General features: G+C 43.3%; 1 protein-coding gene across 1 annotated transcript in view; it reads left to right on the plus strand.

Moving 5' to 3' along the window:
• The window catches only part of TMEM131 (transmembrane protein 131), a 155,996-nt gene extending 135,063 nt beyond the window's left edge, over nucleotides 1-20,933 (plus strand). Inside the window, exons 36-41 of the mRNA XM_045005282.1 lie at nucleotides 1,622-1,787; nucleotides 14,280-14,401; nucleotides 14,502-14,598; nucleotides 16,197-16,294; nucleotides 18,276-18,439; nucleotides 19,930-20,933. Coding sequence (XP_044861217.1) covers nucleotides 1,622-1,787; nucleotides 14,280-14,401; nucleotides 14,502-14,598; nucleotides 16,197-16,294; nucleotides 18,276-18,439; nucleotides 19,930-20,226 — 944 coding nt within the window. The 3' untranslated portion in view covers nucleotides 20,227-20,933. The remainder of the gene's footprint in view (nucleotides 1-1,621; nucleotides 1,788-14,279; nucleotides 14,402-14,501; nucleotides 14,599-16,196; nucleotides 16,295-18,275; nucleotides 18,440-19,929) is intronic.
• Nucleotides 20,934-24,242: the final 3,309 nt, after the last annotated feature.

Here is a 24,242-nt window from a genome sequence, read left to right on the forward strand (position 1 = left end):
AAACCAGCTTTGCCTGAGTCTTCTATCCAAGCTGTATCCCAAAAAAAGCTTATAGATATGAATAATACAAGATGAGAGTATTCTGGTGGGATCAGGGACAGTTTTCCCTCCAACTTGAAGCCAAATGCTACACCTCAATCATTTGTTATGCAGTCAGGCTTTGAGGGCTGTGTTTGGATCCAACTGATGACTGATACTTCAGGGCAGGGCGTGAAACCAGAGAAACAATCAAACCTGGCTTTATGCCAACAGTGGAGGGGAGGAAATTGTGAAATGCAGAGTTCCTGCTTGATTCCACTTTCTGAGGAAGATCTTTGCCACTGCTGGCACAGATTGCTTTAGACGTAAACATGTGCCTCTTGTAGTGATTATAGTAGCATTTGTTGGTTTTGGTTTTTGCCTTCCTGCCCCTATATATTCATCTTCCCTGGACTGAGAGTTTCAGCCACAAAATGTTGGAAGATAATAGGGAGCTTTAGTTCTGGAGTAGGGGGGATGGACATGGTTCCACTTCCTAGGTGTGTAAGAGAGAAGCAGCAGCCTTCTGCATTGAGCAAGCAGGCACTAATGAAGACCATAGGAAAAGGTCAGTGTGATAGGAGCTAAGTGGCATGGATGAAACTTTCAGCAGAGATGGAGCTAAGGCAGGGATGTGTAGAGGTGATGATTGTCAGATGTAGGTGATGTGGTAGAATAACAGTTTATGGTAGTGTGTGATGCTAAGGCTACACACAATGGAAGAAAATAGGAGATTTTTAATTGGGGAAATGGAGGCGGGTTTAAAGATACACCTTTCTCTACCCATTCCATGCTTTTCATATCCTGCTTTAACTCATTTTGTAAATAAACTACCTGCTGCCTTTGCTCCAGTTCACTATCCCAAAAGTATATCACCAAAGACATTCCTATATAGGTCTGATGTACAGTCCTGCAGCAATTTTAATTAGCAACTATATCAGTATGGGCTTCATGTGTTGCAGTGTGCATCAATTTTTTCACTGATAATTCAGAAATCTCCTCCTGTTGTAGACTAAATCTGGTTCTGGATCTAGCTATGTTTTTCTGCATTAATTATTAACCTTTAAGAGATTTAAAAAAAAACCAACAAAGCGTTTAAACAAAGCGCTGAGAACTAGAACTGTGGGAAAGGTTGACTGGCAAAATTCTTGGAAAACTTTATTTTCATCAAAGTATGTTCACCTGGTGTTTTAGTAAAAATGATAAACAGCTTTTTCACCTGACTGAATCTACACAGACTCCATGGTGGAAAGCCAGTACCACGATTTGATAGTTTATTAGCAGAGAATTACAGGCTATACTAAAATTAGTTTTTGCTGAAGTTCTGTCACTAGTACAACTCCAAGACAGCTTTCCTCCGCCCAGCTTTTTGTGACATTATATTGGTTGATATTCATTTCACTTAATTCTCCATTTTCTTTCTATGAAAATTTGATATAGGAATATTTCATACATAAATATTGTTACATGAATATATTTGAATGTAAAAATTTCTGAGAATTTGAGCAGGAGCTACAGTACTTCAGAAAGATGACAAACCTCCTTAAGAGTGGCCTACGTGGTGAAATGAATACTATAAGATCTTCTTTGCTTGGTTTCCCAGCTACCGACAACCTTTATAAACTGTCTCTGCAAACCCTCAACGCAGATGCTTTCTTGAAACAACGACAGACCTCACCAGCTCCTGCCTCTCCATCTCCACCCCCTCCATCTCTAGCTTTTGTGCAACGGAGCACTTATAGTAGTATTGTGAACAGCAGTTGCAGCAAGTAAGTTGAAATCTCTACCTCATGTTAAGCAAGTTTTCAGTCTTTTTGCAATTATGTGAAGTTCATAGAAATATACAAATTAGAGGTGGAAAAAGAGCTATCAGGTTATCTCAGTCATCCCCCTGCCAGTATATTTCCCTAAAGTATATTTCTTAATGTGTTTTCTCTCCCTTTTGTATGGGAAATGGAAAGAGTATTAAGTGTTGATAGTTCTTGATTTAAAATGCTCTGAATTTGTTCTTGAATATGTACCACTCCTGTAATTTTGCAATGGGTTGGGGTTTCTTAACTTTGATTCTTCAACGTGGCAAATTGGGAAAATGTGTTATCATAGACCACTGCTTGAGGCTGAAATGCTGCTGCTGAGACCTCTGTATCCATGATTTTACTGCTGCTGCTTTTGAGAAGCTGAAATTGATATAACAACTGAATTCCTCTGACACTTGCATTTTAAGCTGTTCGAGTACTGTTGGGCAAAATGTATTGATTCACTGTAAGGTGATAAGCAATGATTGATTTTACCAGTTAAGGTTTGAGTAATCTTAATACATACTCCAGTTAGCCACTGCAATGCTGGCTGAAAATTATCCAGTTGACTTCTTCAAGAAATCCAGTTGTCAGTCAGTTCAGCAAGAAGTTCCGAAATTCTTAAACTTCCATTGTCGTCATAGAATCATAGAATATCAGGGTTGGAAGGGACCTCAGGAGGTCATCTAGTCCAACCCCCTGCTCAAAGCAGGACCAATTCGCAACTAAATCATCCCAACCAGGGCTTTGTCAAGCCTGACCTTAAAAACCTCTAAGGAAGGAGATTCCACCACCTCCCTAGATAACCCATTCCAGTGCTTCACCACCCTCCTCGTGAAAAGGTTTTTCCTAATATCCAACCTTAAACCTCCCCCACTGCAATTTGAGACCATTGCTCATTGTTCTGTCATCACGTACCACTGAGAACAGTCTAGATCCATCCTCTTTGGAACCCCCTTTTAGGTAGTTGAAAGCAGCTATCAAATCCCCCCTCATTCTTCTCTTCTGCAGACTAAACAATCCCAGTTCCCTCAGCCTCTCCTCATAAGTCATGTGCTCCAGCCCCCTAATCATTTTTTGTTGCCCTTTGCTGGACTCTTTCCAATGTTTCCACATCCTTCTTGTAGTGTGGGGCCCAAAACTGGACACAGTACTCCAGATGAGGCCTCAACAATGCCGAATAGAGGGGAATGATCACGTCCCTCCATCTGCTGGCAATGCCCCTACTTATACAGCTCAAATGCCGTTAGCCTTCTTGGCAACAAGGGCACACTGTTGACTCATATCCAGCTTCTCGTCCACTGTAACCCCTAGGTCCTTTTCTGCAGAACCGCTTCCTAGCCATTCGGTCCCTAGTCTGTAAGAGTGAATGAGATTCTTCTGTCCTAAGTGCAGGACTCTGCATTTGTCCTTGTTGAACCTCATCAGGCTTCTTTTGGCCCAATCCTCTAATTTGTCTAGATACCTCTGTATCCTATCCCTACCCTCCAGCGTATCTACCACTCCTCCCAGTTTAGTGTCATCTGCAAACTTGCTGAGCGTGCAGCCCATGCCATCCTCCAGATCGTTAATGAAGATATTGAACAAAAACAGCCCCAGGACCGACCCTTGGGGCACTCCGCTTGAAACCAGCTGCCAACTAGACATGGAGCCGTTGATCACTACCTGTTGAGCCCGACGATCTAGCCAGCTTTCTATCCACCTTACAGTCCATTCATCCAGCCCATACTTCTTTAACTTACTGGCAAGAATACTGTGGGAGACCGTATCAAAAGCTTTGCTAAAGTCAAGGAATAACACATCCACTGCTTTCCCCTCATCCACAGACCAGTTATCTCCACATAGAAGGCAATTAGGTTAGTCAGGCATGACTTGCCCTTGGTGAATCCATGCTGACTGTTCCTGATCACTTTCCTCTCCTCTGAGTGCTTCAGAATTGATTCCTTGAGGACCTGGTCCATGATTTTTCCAGGGACTGAGGTAAGGCTGACTGGCCTGTAGTTGCCCAGATCCTCCTTCTTCCCTTTTTTTAAAAATGGGCACTACATTAGCCTTTTTCCAGTCATCTGGGAATCCAGTCAATCGCCATGAGTTTTCAAAGATAATGGCCAATGGCTCTGCAATCACATCCGCCAACTCCTTTAGCACCCTCGGATGCAGCGCATCCAGCCCCATGGATTTGTGCTCGTCCCGTTTTTCTAAATAGTCCCGAACCACTTCTTTCCCCACAGAGGGCTGATCACCTTCTTCCCATACTGTGCTGCCCAGTGCAGCAGTCTGGGAGCTGACCTCGTTTGTGAAGATGGAGGCAAAAAAATCATTGAGTACATTAGCTTTTTCCACATCCTCTGTCACTATTTATCTCTCTGTTGTGATAATCTGTGGTTTCCCTTGGGGTTAATGTCTGTTGTTTATCTTTGTAGGAAACCGAGGGCAGGTCTATGCTTAAACACTATAGCGGCGCAGTAGCACTGGTGCAGCTGCGCCGCTGTAGCACTTCAGTGAAGACTACCTTGCCGAGAGGAGAGCTGCTTCCATAGGCAGAGTTAATCCACATCCGCAAGAGGCAATAGCTGTGTCGATGGAAGAAGCCCTGTTGTCAACATAGATCTGCCTACACCAGGGGTTAGATCAGTATAAGTGCGTTGCTCAGGGGTGTGAAAAATCCACACCCCTGAGCAACGCCGTTATACTGATGTAAGTTTACAGTGTAGACCTGGCCTGACATCTTCCTGGTTTTACTAGCTTTACCCAGTTTATTGAAAAGAATGATGTCATATACTACTTTTATCCAGTAAGAACACAATATAATTATAGATGTACTATCATTTTATCACTTCCAGAGTCATCCATTTACAGGATACTGGTACTTTAATGATCACACATTTATCAAACTTAGAAGAAATAATATTTTGTGCATATCATAGTAGAGACATTATCTCTCATCTGTGCAGTGCTTTTAAAAGCTTGGGACCATCCATGTAACACGGATAACTGGGAATCTGATATAAAAAATCATGCTCATCTTAACTCTATATTTAGTGATTAAAAACTAGAAATATACTTCTTAATCGCCTATATGTCCTAACCATCTGATTATCAAATGTCTACAATTGCACATAAGCAGTTTTTAAAAGCATAGATTATATGGAATTAGCTGATTCTGCTGATTGGTGCCGTTCTGCAGTAGGCTCTTATAAGCATATAGGGGAAATGGTAAACGTAAGCTAGAATGGTGTTGCATTTTCCCATAAAGCTATATTTCTATAGCCCCACTGGTGCTGACAGCAGTGTAGCCATGAAAAATTGATTCCCGCCTGCATTTTCTTTTGATTTAAAAAATTTAAAAAAATCTGTTGCTACTGAGTGGTGTAATCTCAATATTCCTCCTTGTATTCCTCCCAGTATAATGCGGTCCTCAAGAGACAAAAAATCTCACCGCATTATAGGTGAGACCACATTATATCAAACTTGCTTTGGCACACACACCACCCCACCCCATCCCCATTCCTTGTTCCCTGACCGCCCCCTCCAGAGACCTCTGTCCCTAATCACCCCCAGGACCCCACCCCCTACTCAACCCCCCAGCTCCCTGTCCCTTGACTGCTCCGACCCCTATCCACACACCCTGCCCCCTGACAGGCACTCACCGACATCGCCGGGAAGCAGAGCAACGTGGCCTCAGCCCGCTCCACTCCGCCAGCTCCCAGCCGCGGTGCTCCACTTCCCACTGCTGGTGAGTGTGGGGAGGTTGGGGAAAGGACGCCCCGCGTACTTAACCTGTGGCGGGAAGCGGAGCGCTGCGGCTGGGAGCTGGCAGAGTGGAGCGGGCTGGGGCCGAGCTGCTCCACTTCCGCCACTGCCGATGAGTGCAGGTGGGATCCCTTCCCCAAAGCCCCCTTCCCCGAGCGACACAGCTGGGGCCAGGGCGAGGGAAGCAGAGTGGGCTGCTCCCAGACCCCTGCTAATCCCCCGGGCCACTCTGGGACTGCGGGGCCCCCAAAATTGCCCCCCCCACCCACAGCTCCTGTGTCCTAGACCCTGGGGTGGAGGAGGCCCTGACCGCCCCCGAGACCTTCTGCCCCTTATCCAACCCCTTGGCCCCGGCCCTGCACCCTTAACACGCTGCTCAGAGCAGCGTGTCAGAGCTTTACCGCGTTGTATGCGAACCCATGTTATATTGGGTTGCATTATATCTGGGTAGAGGTGCAATTGAAAAACTTACTGCCCTAAAGTATAAAAATATACATATTTTACTTCCTGGGCACAGTTAATAATCTTTACTGAAAGAAAATCATATATATTTACAAATAAAATTTAAAAATCCAGCAGCTAAAGTTAGATCCTCTGTCCCTACTGTTATAGACTGAGACTAAGTAACATTAAAATACAGTGACTTCTCTTAATATTTTTACTTTTCCCTTATACAAATTCATGTCAATATTTGCAGTATTTCCTATATATCCAGGGAACAGTAAAATACTGAGGTAATGTTATAGAACATAGTTAATCTTTTAAGTATGACCTTTCTGCTCAGATTTCATGTAACTTGATGTTTCTCAACATTTGATGGCTAAAATATGGCTGCATATCAACAGTCTTTCTTACCAGCTTACAGTAGCAAAACTAGAGAATAGACTTGTTACATTTTTCAAGTCAGCTCTGGCTCAGTCATCTGCTCATTTAAGAGTACTCAAGGCCTTATCCAGTGCCCACTGAAATCAACTGAAAGACTTCCATTAATTTCAGTGAGGATTGGCAGTGGCCTTTAATCAGGATGATGCTTACATTTTCATCCAGTGTGTGTGGGTAGATGTGCTTGTTTTGTGGGGATTAAAATGACTGAAATGGGACGATGCTGTCCTCTGCTAACAGTAGTCTGAAATTTAGTTTGTCTGGAAGTTGTAATTCTGAGTAATTAAAAAAATTAATTACCACCATATGCCTAGGAGTACTAGTCATGAACCAGGACTCCATTGTGCTAGGTGCTGTACAGACACAAAACAAAGACTGGTTCCTGCCTTGAACAGCCTAAGTACAAGATGAGATATCAAATGGATACAGAGTGGCGAGTACAAGAACACAGTGGTACCACATTGGTCAGCCTGATAGGCAGTGGGCTCTACACATCAACCAACTAACTCTTAAATATTTTGTAGGCATCATGTCAAAGGAGAGTTTGAAGGAGGATAATGAGGTAGCTTTTCAGATGTTTACAGGGAGCTCCTCCAAGTGGAAGATAGCACAAAGGATTGTCTGAAGATGTAGTAAGTGGCCAGTGGAGTCTGGAGGTAGTTGCTGACTGGAGGCAGGAGTCAACATTTCAATACTGAATGAGAGGTCATAGGTGGTAGGGTGGGAATAGGCTCTGAAGACCCTTGTAAATGAAGACAAGAAGCTTAGGTTTGGTGTGAATGAACAGGGGGAGTCACTGGAGAGATTCAAAGAGAAGGTAATAGGTAATAATTGGAGATATACCAATCTCCTAGAACTGGAAGGGACCTTGAAAGGTCATTGAGTCCAGCCCCCTGCCTTCACTAGCAGGACCAATTTTTGCCCCAGATCCCTAAGTGGCCTCCTCAAGGATTGAACTCACAACCCTGGGTTTAGCAGGCCAATGCTCAAACAAAGCAAAAGGCCCTTAATATCATCTTTGAGCAGCCTTCTGAATGGATATCAGTAGAGCAAGACTGCATTTTTTCAAGGCCAGAGAGAGAGTTGTTGCAGTAATTAGGATGAGGGCATGGATGACAGCTTTAGCTGTGTGGAGGGCTTTTGTTCCTCCTCAACAATCTCCAAGACAGGATGACACATTCGAGGACCAGGAAAGAAGACCTGACAAGGAAGCTACTCCACAGTCTAATATTTCTTCTTTCTCTCTGAATAAAGCTGTCATCTCATGTTTACTATTTCAGACAGTTTCAAGATCTGATAGTTCCTATTAGAAGTAGTGCAGAAAATATGGTACAAATTGTTTGACGTATTGCATACATTGTCATCAGCACGGGGCCCCCGCCCTATTTTATAGAACCTACCCGGTCCATCTGGCAGACTCCTGTTACTACTCCCCCACCCCCAACAACTAAAAGACCAAACAAAAGGTATTGTGTCCCAGCTGGGGGATGGGAGTTTTTATTTCCCCTGCCCACACCCCTGCTCCACCCCCGCTGAGTTCTTCAGTCATGGACAAAGACTACTCCTCATGACAAGGATCACAAGTATTTGGACCTTTTGGGCACAGGCGATTCTGGAAAAATACAATCACATTAATTATTCAACAATGAGCTCTTACTGAACATCTACCACAAGAGCAGTTTCAAGCCATCATTGCAGAAGGGCAACTCGTGGCTAAAATAGCCCTGCAAGCTTCTCTGGCAGCTAATACAGCAGGTCTTTCTACTGCTACAGCTATAGTAATGTGCAAGGCATCATGACTCCAGTCCTCAGGATTTCCATGTGAAGTCCAGAACATGGTAAAGGGACCTCCTTTTCAATGGTCTAAAGTTATTCAGGGACACCACAGATGATTTGCTGCATACTTTGAAGGAATCCAGAGCTCATCTTCGTTCGCTGGGCATATGTCCACCTGCAAATAAAAGGTTTAGTCTATATCAGTGCAGATCACGTTCTTTTCAGTTCTCCACTTTCCATAGACTATCAGAACCACCTAGAAAAAAGCCCAGCTTTCAAAAGGGAAGATCTTAATCTGCTACAGCAACCTCGATTCAGCAATCGACAAAGGCCAATTGTTCCTTTTTAAGTTTTCTGTTGAGAGCCATGAACACTCCTGCAATCCAGACCTGTTGCTGCACCATCTTACCCCATCAAACTTTCCATATTATGGGGATTCTGTTTTCCATTTTCATATCTCATGAGAACAGATTACCTCCAACAGATGGTTTTGAAGGTTATAACTTCAGGATACACCATTCATTTCTGCTCCATGCCCCCTTGCCACCCTCTTCTCTGTCCTTTTCAGGGATCCCTCTCACAAACCCCTTCTGAAGCAAGAGGTTCGGTCCCTTCTCTGTTTAGGAGCAATGGAATTAGTTCCCACTCAACACAAGAGAAGAGGATTTCTTGGTTACCAAAAAGAGAGGCAAATTGAGACTGATTTTTAGATCTACAGATGCAGAATACCTTTGTCAAGGTATAGAAATTAAAGATGGTGACGCTCCGCCATCATTCCACCTCTGGACCAGGGGACTGCTTTGTGACCTTGATTGTTAGATGTATTTTCATATTGTGATACACCCATCTCATGAGAAATGTCTACACTTCATGGTGAGGCAGAACCACTACCAATATCATGTCCTTTCTTTCAGATTAGCTACCGCTCCCAGGCTGTTCACAAAAGTCATGGAAATGTGGCTGCACAACTTCATCGGTGGGGAGTAATGGTCTTCCCTGGCCTCAACAATTGGCTTATCAAGGGACACTTCTACACAGATGTCAGATTGGCAGTTTCAGGGCTACGACTGTTCAACAGTCTTAGTCTCCAGCTCATCTTCATGAAGTCGTCCTTCTTACCTTTACAAAGGATAGAGTTTATAGGGGCCATTCTTGACCCCACCACAGCCAGAGCTCATCTCCAAATGGCAGGTTCCTGCTAAGTCACATCTGATGGTGCAAGTTCTGATCAGTTCTCAAGTCACTGCCAAATCATGCTTGCAACATCTCGGGCACAGGGCACCGTGTACCTTTGTTATGCTGCATGCTTATCTGCACCTCCGTTGAGTCCAAGCCTGGTTCAGGTCAGTGTATACAACCTATCAGGGACAGTCTAAACAAGCTGCTCTCTATCCCCTGTCATATTCTGGTTTCCCTCAAATGGTGGAAGAATCTGGACAAAGCGTGTTTGGGGGTCCCATTCAACCACCACTTGCGCAATAGTTTCCTATGTGTACCTCCCTCGATGGGGAGCTCATCTCCAGGACCACGCTCTCCTGGGCAGATGGACTACCCGAGAGTCCACACTGCATATCAGTTTTCTGGAACTCAGTTGTCAGGTATGCCTGTGTACACTTTCTACCCATGATCCAAAGACACTCCATCCACCTAATGACAGACAAAAGGGCCAGCATGTAATATATGAATTGGCAACGGGGAGCGAGAGCCCCTACTCTCTCTGCAGAGGTCATGTGATTATGGAACTGGTGCATAGCACACAATATCCTGATCTTGGCAGTCAACATACCTAGTCTCCAAAACACTACAGCTGACAGCCTCAGCAGGCACTTCACTCAAGATCACAAGTTGCAACTAATCAAATCCATACTCAAGCAGATACTTCTTCCCTGGGGATTTCCAAAAATCTTTTTACCACCTAAGCCAATTGGAAATGAGTGTAGTTCTATTTCAGGGGAAGCTTGGGACACCTTCTCCTCTCTTGGGTGAAGAATCTCTTATACGAATTTCCTTTGCTGCTGCTGATTCTCAGGTTCTTATACAAAATCAAGCAGAACAAAGCCACAGTCATCTTGAATGTACCAATCTGGCCAAGACAGGTTTGGTTTCCTCACTTTCTTTGCCTGACTTCCCAACCAGCCATCAGTCTTCCACTGACGCCCAGTCTTCTTGCACAGGACTTGGGGAATGTCATTCATAGCCCTGACCTGAACCTGCTGCAGCTCAGGGTCTGTTATCTAGATCAGTGGTTCTCAAACTAGGGCCACCGCTTGTTCAGGGAAAGACCCTGGCGGGCCGGGCTGGTTTTTTTTACCTGCCAAGTCCGCAGGTTCGGCCGATCGCAGCTCCCACTGGCCGCGGTTCGCCACTCCAGGCCAATGGGGGCTGCAGGAAGCGGCCCCGGCTGAGGGACTGATCTAGATGTTTCTCGAAGCTGTACTTTCTTGCACCACAGAAGTTTAGGGGCTTCTGCTGAATGACTATTACCAGAAAAACTTACCTTGCTTTCAGAAATAGAAAAGGTTTTAGCACTGGTGTATTCCCATAGTTTGTTTCCTGTTGATTAATTCTGAAGAAAGAAGGTCTTTCTTTGGGTTCCATTAAAATTCACATAGCTGCCATCACAGCATTCCATTCTCCCATACAAGCCTTTTCTGCGTCATTGAGATTTATAAAGGATCTATTAGACCTCTTCCCAAATGTTAGATGCTCTAATCCCACCTGGGACTTAAAGTTAGTTCTCAATGCTTTGATGAAGCCACACTTTGAATCATTAGCAACCTGTTCACTTCTGAACCTCTCCATGAAAACCGTATTCCTAGTGGTTATTACTTCTGCCCAAAGGCTGGAGAAACAGAGCTTTATATGAAGGGTTAACCGTTTCCATTTTTGTCAAAGGTAACGTTTCTCTTTGACTATATCCACACTTTTTACCCAAGATTACTTTGGATTTTCATATCAATGAATCAATTCATCTCCCAGTGGTCTATCGCAAGCCTCATCAGTCAAGACAGGAAGTTGGCCTTTGTATCTTAGATGTTGGGAGAGCATTGACTATCTATCTGGACAAGACTAGACCTTTTTGATCTTCCCTGAGATTTTGTTTTTATGCCAACAGAGCTAAAGGGGTTCCAGTGATTACCTAGATGCTTCCTAAGTTTCTGGTTGTGTACTCCTTTTGTTATGCACTTGCTAATGTACTCTGCCTGCTTAAGGTCATTGCTCATTCTACCAGATTGTATTGCATGTCTGTGGCCCTACTAAAGGACATATCCGTTTGCAGAAATATGCAAGGTTGCAACATGGGCTTGGATCCACACTTCCTCAAAACATTATATGTTGGTCAATGCTTCCTGGGCAGATGCTGCCTTTGGCTCTGCAGTCCTGCTGGCAGCCTTACACTGAGTTCCAAAGCCCCCATGTTCTTCAGAGGGTACCATTAAGGAGTCATCTCAAATGGAGCACACATCGCAACACGACTGAGAGGTTACTGGAGTTCTTTGAGATGGGTGTCCCTGTGAGTGCTTCAGTACCTGCTCTTTTTCCACTCTGCTTTGGAGTCACCACCTTGGGGCTTTGCAGTGGAGAAGGAACTGAGGGAAGTTTTTGGGAACAAGGATCTGTGGGGCATATGCAGGGGCCGAAAGAACACTGACACCAACAATCTTTGAAGGTGCGTGCACACCTCAAGAAGAACTCCAGGAACTGAACAAGGAAAATAATCTCTCCTTGAGTGGTGTGTACCTAGGATAGATTTGTTCACTTTGCCTCTCTGCAAAGTTACTAGTTTTCTGCAGACGACATTGAGTGAAGCACACTGAGAATAAAAGCCTTCTGTGCCTAGTGGAAGTTGGGGAGTTGATGTACACGTTTCCCTCATTAACTGTAGTAGTAAAGGACCCGACCAGCTCATGAAAGAGAGAAACTGGCTCGTCACATGTAAACTCTGACCCTTACTACAGCCCAGCTCAAGATAGCATGGCTCCTAAGGGGACAGAGATGTGCCTAAGCATGTGTCTGAAGTCCTGTCTGCTCAGGAGTCTTCCAGAAAAGCAAACCAATGAAAGGAGAGAGAACCTGTTTGACTTTCTTCTCCTGTCTTAGTATGTGCTACAGATCTCATCCGTAAAATACATTTCACAGCCATTTCAGCTTCATAGTCATATAGAAAATAGACCAATTTCTCTGCAGCCCAAAGTCATCAGTCTTGTGATGGACTTCATTGCATTTAAAACCTCCCACTAAAAGAGATGGTTGTAAGATATTAACATGGTATTTAGGAAGCTACTAAAACATCCCCTGGAGTCACTGGATACTTGGGATGTTCAGGCACCTAAATTCCTTTCGAAGGCAGTGCTTAAATTCCACCTTAATTAAAACAGTTATCCAGCCAACTTTCTTCCTCTGCCTTTATGCCATTCCCAGCAAGGCTCTTCTACAAAAACTAAACATAAGCAGGTCCTGAAGTTTTCATCTGTAGTGAAACTTAAGCCCTTAGAAAGGGCTTTAGTTTTCTGTTTCATTTTAACCTGATACACTAGGTTATGCTGTTTCCAAGAGCCATGGTCAAATGGCTGGCTGCATCTCGTATTTTTGTTCCTTTGTTCCTCGTATTTTTGTAAGTTTATAGATATGTGGGATGGTTAGTCCAGGGATCAGCAACCTTTGGCATGCGGCTCGCCAGGGTAAGCACCCTGGTGGGCCAGGCCGGTTTGTTTACCTGCCGCGTCCGCAGATTCGGCCAATCACGGCTCTCACTGGCTGCGGTTCGCTGCTCCAGGCCAATGGGGGCTGCGGGAAGTGGCACAGGCCGAGGGATGTGCTGGCCGCCACTTCCCGTTGCCTCCATTGGCTTGGAGTGGCGAACTGCGGCCAGTGGGAGCTGCGATCGGCCGAACCTGCGGATGCGGCAGGTAAACAAACCGGCCTGGCCCTTCAGGGGGCTTACCCTGGCGAGCCACATGCCAAAGGTTGCCGATCTCTGGGTTAGTCAGAGAGGAATGTATCGCATGCCCCCAGGATCTGATAATTATTTAACAGTGAGATTTGGAGGACAGCCACATGAAGTTACTTGCGTGCTTCTCTGAAGTGTTACTGCATGGCCTATCTCACCACAAGCTTGTAAACTTAGCCCAGCAGTGCTATAGGAATTCTCTGAACTAGCAGTGCTCCAGGTCTCCCACTCCACAGTAGCTTTATTTTCTGGTGTAACTATCTGTCTCTTGATGTATTTTATCCCTACATTAAGTAACTTCTAAGATAGGTTCATCTGAATAAAGCTCATTCCTGCCTTGCAGTATATTTGCTTCTGCTTGTACTTGTAACTTTTCTGTTCATACAGGTAAGTTTACTTCTAAAAAACCGTGAGAGAAATACTCTGGAAATTAAGGCTCCCTTCAGAGCCCAATATTCTGTAATCCATTTGATTTTTCAAAATCTGTACATCTCTACCTTTTGCGTACAAAGCAGCTAATGGCAGGAGGCACTAGGATTTAGAAATGGTTGCATTGCAGGGGCAGAATATGGCTCCATCAAAGCTAGAAGCATGGACCCAAATCTGATGATCTTTTGCAACCTGTATAAGTAATTTTTCCATTCACCTACCTTTGTCTCCACCCCACATCCTAACTCTAATTCATCCTCCAAGGCGGTCCTCCATAACCTGAATAATTGAACCCTTCTTGCCTTTATTTTCTATGTCCTGCCTAACCAAACTCTTATTCCAGATTAAGAAAACTAATGTGTTTCCTCTAGATCTCAGCAGTGCTGCTGCTTGGAGCCTCTGTGTTTGTAATCACTCAATAGTAATTCCTTTGCTTGATTATGTAGTCAAATTATTGACATCTGGTGGTTCTAGTCACAGATCTAAATGTCAACAGGATAATTAAAAACTGGGCTTTGGGAACTAGTGTGGTATTGTATTCTGGTCAAAAAGATCAGTAAGCTATTTCTGTAATAACTTTATATCATTGCAAAGCCAATTAAATACTAGTCCTGAGAACTTTCTTTTGTAGTAATGTGCTGAATCCCAACATTTTACCTTTTTTCCCCACCCAGTGAAACAAAAAGCAAGCCCCTTAATGGTATCAAACACAAGTTGGCAAAGGCAGCCTCTCTCCCTGGCAGGAATGGAAATCCCACCTTTGCTGCTGTAGCTGCAGGTTACGACAAGAGCCCAGGTAATGGAACTGTTTTGGAGTAATATCTATTGCTGCACAGTGTTGAATGATGTTCTTGTACCATTTCATTGCTTTACTCAATTTGAATTCATTGTTGCAGGTGGTAGTGGATTAGCAAAGGCTTCACCAAATAAAACAGATGGTTCTGACAATAGGAGCATTTCTCACACACCTGTTGACAGCGATGGCTCTGACAGGTAACTAATACACTTCTAGAAACCATCCCCCCCATCCCCTCACCACCCCTATAAAAACCCTAGAGAATACACATGAACTTAACAGAGGCATCCTCTGCATGGCTAGGAGGAGCTCATTCTGGTTCCTAGAAGGGATGCTTTTATTAAACATTTTAGAGGTGGATATCGGAAGATTACCTTCTAAACATGAGTACCATTAGCATGTCCAAGTTTCAGAACTATATGGGTGACTTGGAAGTAGGAGAAAGTGTCCTTCATGGCATCTGATTCTTATCCTTTAACTCTTTTTCCCTTTGTGAGACAACTCTATCTTTGTCCTCATCCAAACAATAGGGAACCCACGTGGCTTTCTCAGCATCTTGAGAAGAATGCATTAGGTTCACCTGATGTAACCTATAGGTGGAATTTCTGACCACAGAGCAGGGGAACGAAGTGCAACACTCTTCCTCTCCTAATGTAACCTTGAAGGCGGGAATGGTGACTGCATTTCCCAATGTTGAGGGCAGAAGCAGAGTGTAGTCAGACTAATTGATACTCCCCAGTTGGCAGCGTGACCTATGTGAAGTGGGAATGAATGTTACGCCAATGTGGTTATTAAGGCGATGGGCAAGAGGAGAAAATGAGCTTTGAGGGATGATATGTTTGTCACACATCTAGTAACTGTTATGGAATAAGAACTAGCAGGGGCGGCTCTAGACATTTCGCCGCCCCAAGCCCGGCGGCATGCCGCAGGGGGCGCTCTGCCGGTCGCTGGTTCCGCGGCTCCGGTGGACCTCCCGCAGGCGTGCTTGCGGAGGATCCGCTGGTCCCGTGGCTCCACCAAAGCCGCGGGACCAGCAGACCCTCCACAGGCATGCCGCCGAAGGCTGCCTGCCTGCCGCCCTCCCGGCGACCAGCAGAGTGCCCCCCGTGGCATGCCGCCCCAAGCACGCGCTTGGCGTGCTGGGGCCTGGAGCCGCCCCTGAGAACTAGACATCAACTAGGCTTCTGCTTTTCTGACCAAGCTTCTCCCTTCCTCCTCCTCCTCCAATTTGTTATTGATCCCAGTTAACCTATCTGCTTTTCAATAAATTTAAATCCAGAAACTACAAACTTAGTAATTAAATGGCTTTCTTTTAAGGGATCTCTCAAATAATTTAGAACCTAGACTTCACCTGGCTGGCAGAGAATTTCTCCTAGATTGTGACTCCAAAAACTTCTGAGAAATTGAGCGAAAGAGCTATTGTCAAACGTGCACTTGTTATAACTGTATCAGCAATTAAATAATCTGCTCTATTTCCAGAGAGGTTTATCTCTCATAAGACAGGTGCCAACAGAAAAGTAAGCAAAAAGGCTAGCTGAAATACTTAGGGCCAAATAAGAGAGATCTAGATTAACTGAGTGCGATAATGATGAGTTAAAAATTTTTAAAAAACTATGTTAACATACTTGGTCACTTCACTTTTCTTTACATGTGGTCTCCTATTTCGACTTGTACTTCCTAACAATATATCTGTTTGTTCCACACAATGTTTATATGTATAGCACTAGGTTGTTATCATTAGTGATGCAATTTCAGTGTTAACTTTTGTGTATTGTTCCTCCCCCTGTATGTTTAGTTCTGGTTTGTGGAGTCCCATCAGCAACCCTAGCAGCCCTGACTTCACACCCCTCAATTCATTCTCAGCATTTGGAAATTCTTTCAACTTAACTGGAGGTGAGCTTTTTAACACTAAAATTAGTAAACAATAAATAGTGGAGTGTGAAAAATTCTTCATTCCTTTCTCCATATTGGAAAAATAAAAATAGTTCTTCAGTTTTTTTGTTTAAGGGGAAGGAATAGTCTGTACAATGGTTCTCAATCAGGGGTATGCATAACATATGGGGTACACAAAGGTCTTCCAGGGGGTACATCAACTCATCTGGATATTTGCCTAGTTTTACAACAAGCTACATAAAAAGCACAAGCGAAGTCAGTACAAACTAAAATTTCATACAGTGACTTGTTTATGCTGCTCTATATACTGTACACAGAAATATAAGTAAAATATTTATAGTCCAATTGATTTCTTTTATAATTATATGGTATAAATGAGAAAATACGAATTTTTTTCAGTAATAGTGTGGCTGTGACACTTTTTTGTATTTTTTTTTGTCTGATTTTGTAACCAAGTAGTTTTTAAGTGAGGTGAAATTGGGGTACACAAGATAAATCAGATTCCTGAAGAGGTACAGTAGTCTGGAAAGGTTGAGAGCCACTGGTCTAATATCTAAGCCCAGAAGAAATAGCAACTTATTTTGGTATTACTTATGTGCTAAAACTGTAGCGACAGTAACATTCTGGTTTTTACTGTCCTAAAGTGGACAAAGAGAGGCAACAGATGGTTGTTGCTTCACTTGGTTAAGAACAGAAAGTAGACTGAGATTACACTCTTATTTGAAGCTGACAATTTCAAATTGTTTTCTGCGGTGAAGCTTTATGAGGTCTTGGATTTATGCCATTGGGTCTTGCTGTGTTGGATTGACTTCTCATGTGGTAATATGGTGCTTCTTTTGAGTGACAGGCAATGCTGCTTCCAAAAATACTAGTTAATAGGCTATTGGAAGATCAACAGCAAGGTAACTAGCAATGGGAAGTTTTTTCTAAACTACATGTGTCAGTATTCAGATTGCCAAAGCTGCAGGATGTAAAAACTGTATAAAATAACACCTGCTCTAGGGAAGAGAGATAATGAGCTTCTGTTCTCCTTGTCTCAGAACAAAAGAACAAGAGGACAATGAAACCAGATGGTAGAAATTTCAAAATTGATAAAAAGCAACACTTTATATTCAATTCATAATTAGACCGTGGGACTTTGAATCCTACTAAATTAAGTGATGCCACAAAATGTCATTGAGGCAAAATGGGATTGGAAGTTCATTTGGATAACAAGACTATGCAGAGTTATAGTAGTTAATGGAAACAATCCTCATGCTTCAGGTTTTAAATCAGTCTCGAGCTATTGGGGATCGGGATGAGACCAGATGAGATCATACCTGCCTACTGTGGGGTTTTTGCACCTTCCACTCAATCACTTAGTGTTGGCCACTTTCAGAAATGATACCGGACAAGATGGACTGTGGGTCTTATCCAGTATGGCAGGTCTGACATTCTTTTACAGCAGTGAAAAAACCTGTTCTATTTCAGCTGTAATTGAGAAGGTAATGCTGCAAATGTGATCCCTGAGACCTTGTTTCATCACCTTAACCTGTTCCATCTCTGGGATTTTATTCTTATTCATTAAAAATTCCCGACATAAACTTCCCAACATCATTGGGGGGGAGGGGTCAAGGAATCCTGATTCCTGGCACTAATGAGTTAATATCCAGTACTGCGGCAAGCGTTGAAGAGGAGTTAACCCATATGTAGTGTGTATGGAACTTTTTCTCTCTAAGTATGATCCTGGTTCCAGTAAGATGTCAGCTGTGGACAGCAAGCTTCTAGGATTGCGCTGGACGAATTTTTCTGATATTCCTCTAGCTGGCACATCAGATAGGATCTATGCTTTTCTGTTAAATGAGCTTTCTCTATTTTTCTGTCTGTTTCCCCCTGTATTGGTATCCACTGCACTGTGGAAAATCTTACACTATAATAGCGTGTTTAAAATATCAGGGGAAATGTGAAGTGTTCATGTTTGTTTGTTTGTTTTCCTTGTTAGAGGTTTTCAGCAAACTTGGGCTCCCTCGATCTGCTTATGGCCAGGATATGCAGCGAAACTGGAGTGAAGTTAGTAACATCCCTTCATCCATCTGGGACTCTTCGGCTACCCCTCCTGTACCCTCCTGGCCAACAAATTCAGGTTCCCCAACTCACACAACTGCAGTAAGTACACGGGCTATATAATCTTTTATTAATCTTTTTGCCATGTGACGTCAGTAGTATCTAATCTTTTTTAATTGAGTGCTGCTGAAAGTTCAGCCAATCTTCAAGTGAAGGGTTTTACAAGGAAGAACATAGTCAAAATAGCTGTTGAATTAAAAAAAAAACTATTAAAATCATATGGGTGCTGTAAAAACCAATGAAAAAGATCGGCTTACCTGCAGCTAGATCAGTGTATAGTGCTTTACACAAAATACTTGTCTTAGGGCCAGTCTTACAGCAATGGTGCAAGCACCTGGAATTTTTATAAAACCACTTGTTTGGTACCCAAGCACTTCCAGCATTGCACATACACACCCATAATGCTGCTCTCTATCCTGCACTGAAAGCCAGGAGCATTAGCTCTATCACCTGTAAAGCTACTCCTTCCACTTTCATGCACAATTAAGAACAGCCAAGGTGACATTTGGCAGATCTTGATTCTGCTTAGTAGCCCCAATATCATCCCAGCCTCTAAATCACTACAGTCCAAGACAAATGATGTTTTCATACCCACTCTTTAAGAGTCACAGATTTTCCTAAGCTGCAGCTTAAAAACAAAGGCCATAAACAGAGAAAGAAATGGGAAACTGAAGGGTAGATTCTTCGCTGACCATTGATTTTAACCACCCAGGTCATATAGCTAGCTCGCTAGAAAGAAGAATAGATCCTACATTCAGACAGATAGTGGTAGCTCCACACTCTCATCCTCACACTCCATATTTTACTCATTTAGTATGAAGACTGACATTCAGGGCAGCAATGGAGGGAAGGGTTTTTGTTGAACTGTGTCGTGACACATTTTTCTCTTACTATGGTTAGTTCTTATAGTGTACAGGAAAATTAGTTTGTGTACAGTTTCCTCCCCATTTCAATGCAGCGTTTACCTCCTATAAGAGTTTAGGTGGTGTAATGCACACCCTTTGTTGCTAAACCTTAACTGTTTTGTTTAACTCACCATTTTAGTGACATAGGAGAGATTATAAGCGTGTCACTTTGAGAACACTTCAGCATCCTCTGCGACTACTACCTAAATCACGTCTCGGTAGTTTCCTTTTGCTGGTGCATAGTTAGTTTCACATAGGAGCAGGGATGACTCCTCCATTCCTGAGGGAATTTTTTGCAGAAATGAAGATTAAATATTCAAGGTGAAAATCTTGAGATTCAAAATCCAGGTTGTTACTACTTAATTTTCCAAAATGAGTTTTAATTTTTGCCCTCAAATGCAGAATTCATTGGTATGTAATTGTTTAACGTACGGAAATGTATCAGGCTTTTATCCAAGCATTAGAAAGCTCAGGTAATGTTGAAGTCCAGTGCATCTGACAATTTCATAACTAAACGTGTCTGAGCTAAAGGAAATTAGTTTGAAAACTGCCAGACAAAGAGCAGTGACTAAGACTAATATTGTATTAACAGGTGTATAACTAACCTACAATTTTTTTGTACTGCAGTCGATCCTTGGCAATCCCAGTGGCCTGTGGTCTACCACCACTCCATTCAGCAGTTCTATTTGGTCAAGTAACCTCAACAGCACCCTTCCCTTCACCACTCCGGCAAATACATTATCTGGTATTGATCTCATGGGTAGTGAAAACTCTCCCGCTCCTCCTCCATCTACTGCTGCCAGTGTTACTAACCCGGCTGAAGACATGGGACAGACCTATAATCCCTGGCGAATTTGGAGCCCTACAATCGGAAGAAGAAGCTCAGATCCTTGGTCTAACACTCACTATCCTCATGAAAACTGAAATTAGACTATACAAAGGAACTTTTATCCAGATCATGATACAATTCTGAATATGCCATTTTTGAAACATCATTTTCAGGCTATTACCATTGCTTTTTTCTTCCCTTTTTTGCAACAAAGTTATGAATCAGTCATGCTTTCATCACTTTCTCCTTTTAAAGTCTACCTTGCAATTATGATAGTGTGAGATCGCAGTTAAGCTTGGAAAAAGTCAGTGTGGTAACAAACCAAACTTCAGCTAAGATTTGTAAATCGGAACAATTTTCATTGGTTTCATATTTTATTATCTGCCATTCTTTATTTGGGAGACGATTTGAATTAGAAAATGGTCCCAGCATGCAGCAATTTTATCAAAGTACCAGTTTTTGGTTTTTAATTTTTTTTCCAGTATTATGCTCCAAGATCTAATTTTTTAAAAAAGCACCTTGTGCTAAAAATGCAGAGTATTTTTTTAAGATAAGGCTGTCTTTGTTAACAGGTTCTAAGAATGTAAAAACATTGAGCAAAAATGGCTGAATGTAAGAAGATTCATTCTGTTAAGACTGTACACTTTCTGTGCTGTTCGTACATTTGTAAACCTGAATGCATTTTTAAGTTGAACTGAAATGCACATAGCCAAGACTTGTGAAAGAAACAAGATACCCGGTGCATTTCTTACAGATACAACTTTGGGTTGTACTTTAAAATAAATAATGCTTTTTTCAAAAACTGCCTATTGTATTTCTCTGCTCCAGTCTCTGCTGATTTGCGTATGTACAGGTCTGAATGGCTTCAAAGCAATTTTCATTCTGTGCATGTGGGCTTTGAGCGGGAACCCCACTGCACATGAAACACATTCCACTGCAGACTGTTGTTTTCAGAGCAGTGGAACTATATTGGTGCAGGTCACCTAATATGGAGGTTTGCTCTCTAGAAGAGCACTGTGCAAAAACACGTATTGAGTGTAAACTTCCTTTTGAAAGCCAGCTGCGATAAAATTTGCTAGCAACAGGCTTGGCGGCAGCGGCTACACCTCTAGTCTGGTAATGCTGCTCTTCCTGTCAGTCACTAGACAGCAATACTAGGCACATTGTCTCCTCCAAAGCTGTGTGTGTTGGGCTTGCAGATCAAGTTCACTCCTACACTTTGATAGTGCCCTTTGCCAGCAGTGAATCAAGTATGTTCTTAGTGCTTCCTGGGGGTAAGAGCTGCAAAAGGCAGCAAAAGATACACTTGATTTTGTTTTCACTCATGGTCTGCTCTCTGCAGAGTAATCTCTCCTACAGCTGCTTGTACAACATAGAGAAGGGAGACTACCTCTGCTACTCAATGCTTCCCCAGCAAGAGCAGAAAAGCAGACAAGAACAGCATTGGGATCAGCTGTTCTTGCTGCCTCTGGACAAAGCTAGAGGTATGAATTTCTGAAAAAGGAACTTGAGACGTGCAGGAGAGGAATGCAAGAAAACCTGGGAATTCCTGGATTGTAGAGTCCAGGCTGACAGCTAGATCTTTGAGTTCACCGACCACTCTTTCATATACTGTGTTCCACTACCTTTTGGTAACTAGACTGAACCATTTACAAGACAGCCTGTCAGCAGCTCTGTATTTGCATGCTGTGGACAAGAGCCACTGACATGTCCTAACACGTTTCCTCTCAGCCATCCGCCAGCTTTTCTTAGGGGAAAGGGAACAACAAAACATCTGTATTAAGCACAGGGAGGTCATTAAAGCAGAATAGGTGCTACCTTTTTCCAGCAGGCCTTTGTAGGAAGGTATCAGCTGATTCAATCATGAGCCTCCATCTCCAATGGCTTTTAACAAAGTTTATCTGTCAACTATATAAAATATCAACAAGCCTAGATTTATTTTGACTTTATCTGGCCAAAGCACCCTCAAATGCTAGATGTGACATCAGGAAAATTATTCTGCTACTTTAAAGGTCTGCCACCCTCAGGGGCTCTGCTTCTTAATGTTAGACAAGAACACAAACAGAGCTCTTGAGTTTTGGTCCTCAGACATGAGCCTTTCTCTGTATTCTATTCCAAATGCCTCAATTCCCTCTAGTTTCTACCCAAGCAAGAAGTGAGAAGATTCTAAAGCAGGAGCTCCCACCCAAACTCCAACTATACCCAGCAGCAAGTGTGCATCTGCAGAAGTCACAACAGACCTTACGAAACAAAAGTATAGGCAATTTTATCTTCTTGAGAGAGACCAGATTCACAAGGTTCCTATTCCTGAAGAGTGAAAAATCGGAGGAATCGCCCCATAAAGTCTTTCAGCAATACTCCTTTTGGCTTTGATGAAAGCTCTTTGGTTTTCATAAAATCATAGAAATGTATGGCTGGAAGGCAGCTCAAGAGGTAGTCTAGTCTAACCCTCGGTGCTGAGGAGGACCAAATATAGCTAGACCATCCCTGAGAAGTGTTTATCTAACCTCCAGTGATAGGTATTCCACAATCACCTTTGGACACCTCTGCCAGTATTTAACTATCCTTAAAGTTTAGAAAGTCTTTTCCTAATAGCTAACATAAATACCTCTTATGGCAGACTGCCAGTTACTTCTTGTCATATCTTTAATGGAGAATAACTGATCAGTCCTTTTCATAACAGTCTTTAACTTTTTGAAGACTTATCAGGTTCCCCCCTCAATTTTCTGTTCTCAAGTCTAAATCTATGCAGTTTTTTTAACCTTTCCTGTAAGGCAGGACTCTAACTTGTCCACTTTTTGAAGTGTGGGGCCCAGAACTGGATACACTACTCCAGCTGAGGCCTCACCAGTGCTGAGAAGAGCAAGACAGCTAACTATTTTTCCTAAATAAAATGAGGCAAAGCTTCAAATATGTAACTGACCTATTTAAACTACTTTCTTATGTTCTGATAAGACAGATGTTAGCAACAGGGGGAAAGTTCTCAGAAAAAAGCCTGTGTATGCACAACCTGAAGCCTGCTGCTTCATCTGATGTATCTGTCTGGCTAGTCTAAAGTGTAACAAATAGTCAAATGCTTCATAGGAAGCAGACAAGCTCTACATAAAGATGGATGTTTGCGTATGAGGCAGCTGCTTTAAGTCTAGTTCCAATTAATTCTCAGAAAAATGATTTAAGAGGGAAAAGACCAAAACAGCATCCAGTGCAACGATGGATGAAGTCCACGTCCCAGGTCCTGTGGGGAACTTCTCTGCTCACCATAGTCAGAAAAAATAAAAAGTTCTTGAAGGAGGGGGAGGGTTTATGGCTAAGGCTACATTTTAGTCACGGGTATTTTTAGTAGAAGTCATGGACAGGTCACAGGCAGTAATTAAAAATTCACAGCCTATGACCTGTCCATGACTTTTACTAAAAATACCTGTGACTAAAACTTGGGTGGAGGACTATGGAGGGGGAGGAGCTGTCAGGGGCTCCATGTCCTTGCAGCTCCTAGGCAGCAGAGGGGCACAAGCACCAGCTGCCCTAGCTCCCGTTGGTTGGGAATCACAGCCACTGGGAGCTGCAGCGGTGGGCCTGCAGGCAGGGGCAGCACAGAGCCCCCCACCCCACCCTTCTGCAGCCTAGGAGCTGCAGGGCTATGCCAATGGGACCCCCCTGCCCCTAGCCCTGACCTCCTCCCACACACCCAAACAGCTGCTGCTGGCCTAGGGGCTGCCTGGCTCGGGCAGCCCAAGCTGCTACAGAGGTCACGGAATCCATGACATCCGTAACAGACTCGCAGCCTTACTTATGGCCAAGCACCACAGCCTGTGTTCCATTCCATCTGCTGACTCAGGTTCAGAACTGCACAAGGTCTTATGTTTCCCACTTCCAGGTCTCAGCTCCAGAAGCAGACAGCCGGCCAGAAATATGTCAATGGTATCTAGAAGTCTTTTCTTTAAAGGAGGCTATTGCCAATTAAACCTGAAGTATAGCAGAGCTTTTGGATGTACTGATATAACCCTAAAATGAGAAGTACCACTAGAGCAGTGGTTCTCAACCTGTGGCCCATGTGCCATCCTCAGGGCCATATGGGTAGTATTGGCTGTGGCCCACAATGGTAAATCGGTTG

This window comes from Mauremys mutica, chromosome 1 (assembly GCF_020497125.1).
Source record: "Mauremys mutica isolate MM-2020 ecotype Southern chromosome 1, ASM2049712v1, whole genome shotgun sequence".
Taxonomy (NCBI): domain Eukaryota; kingdom Metazoa; phylum Chordata; order Testudines; family Geoemydidae; genus Mauremys; species Mauremys mutica.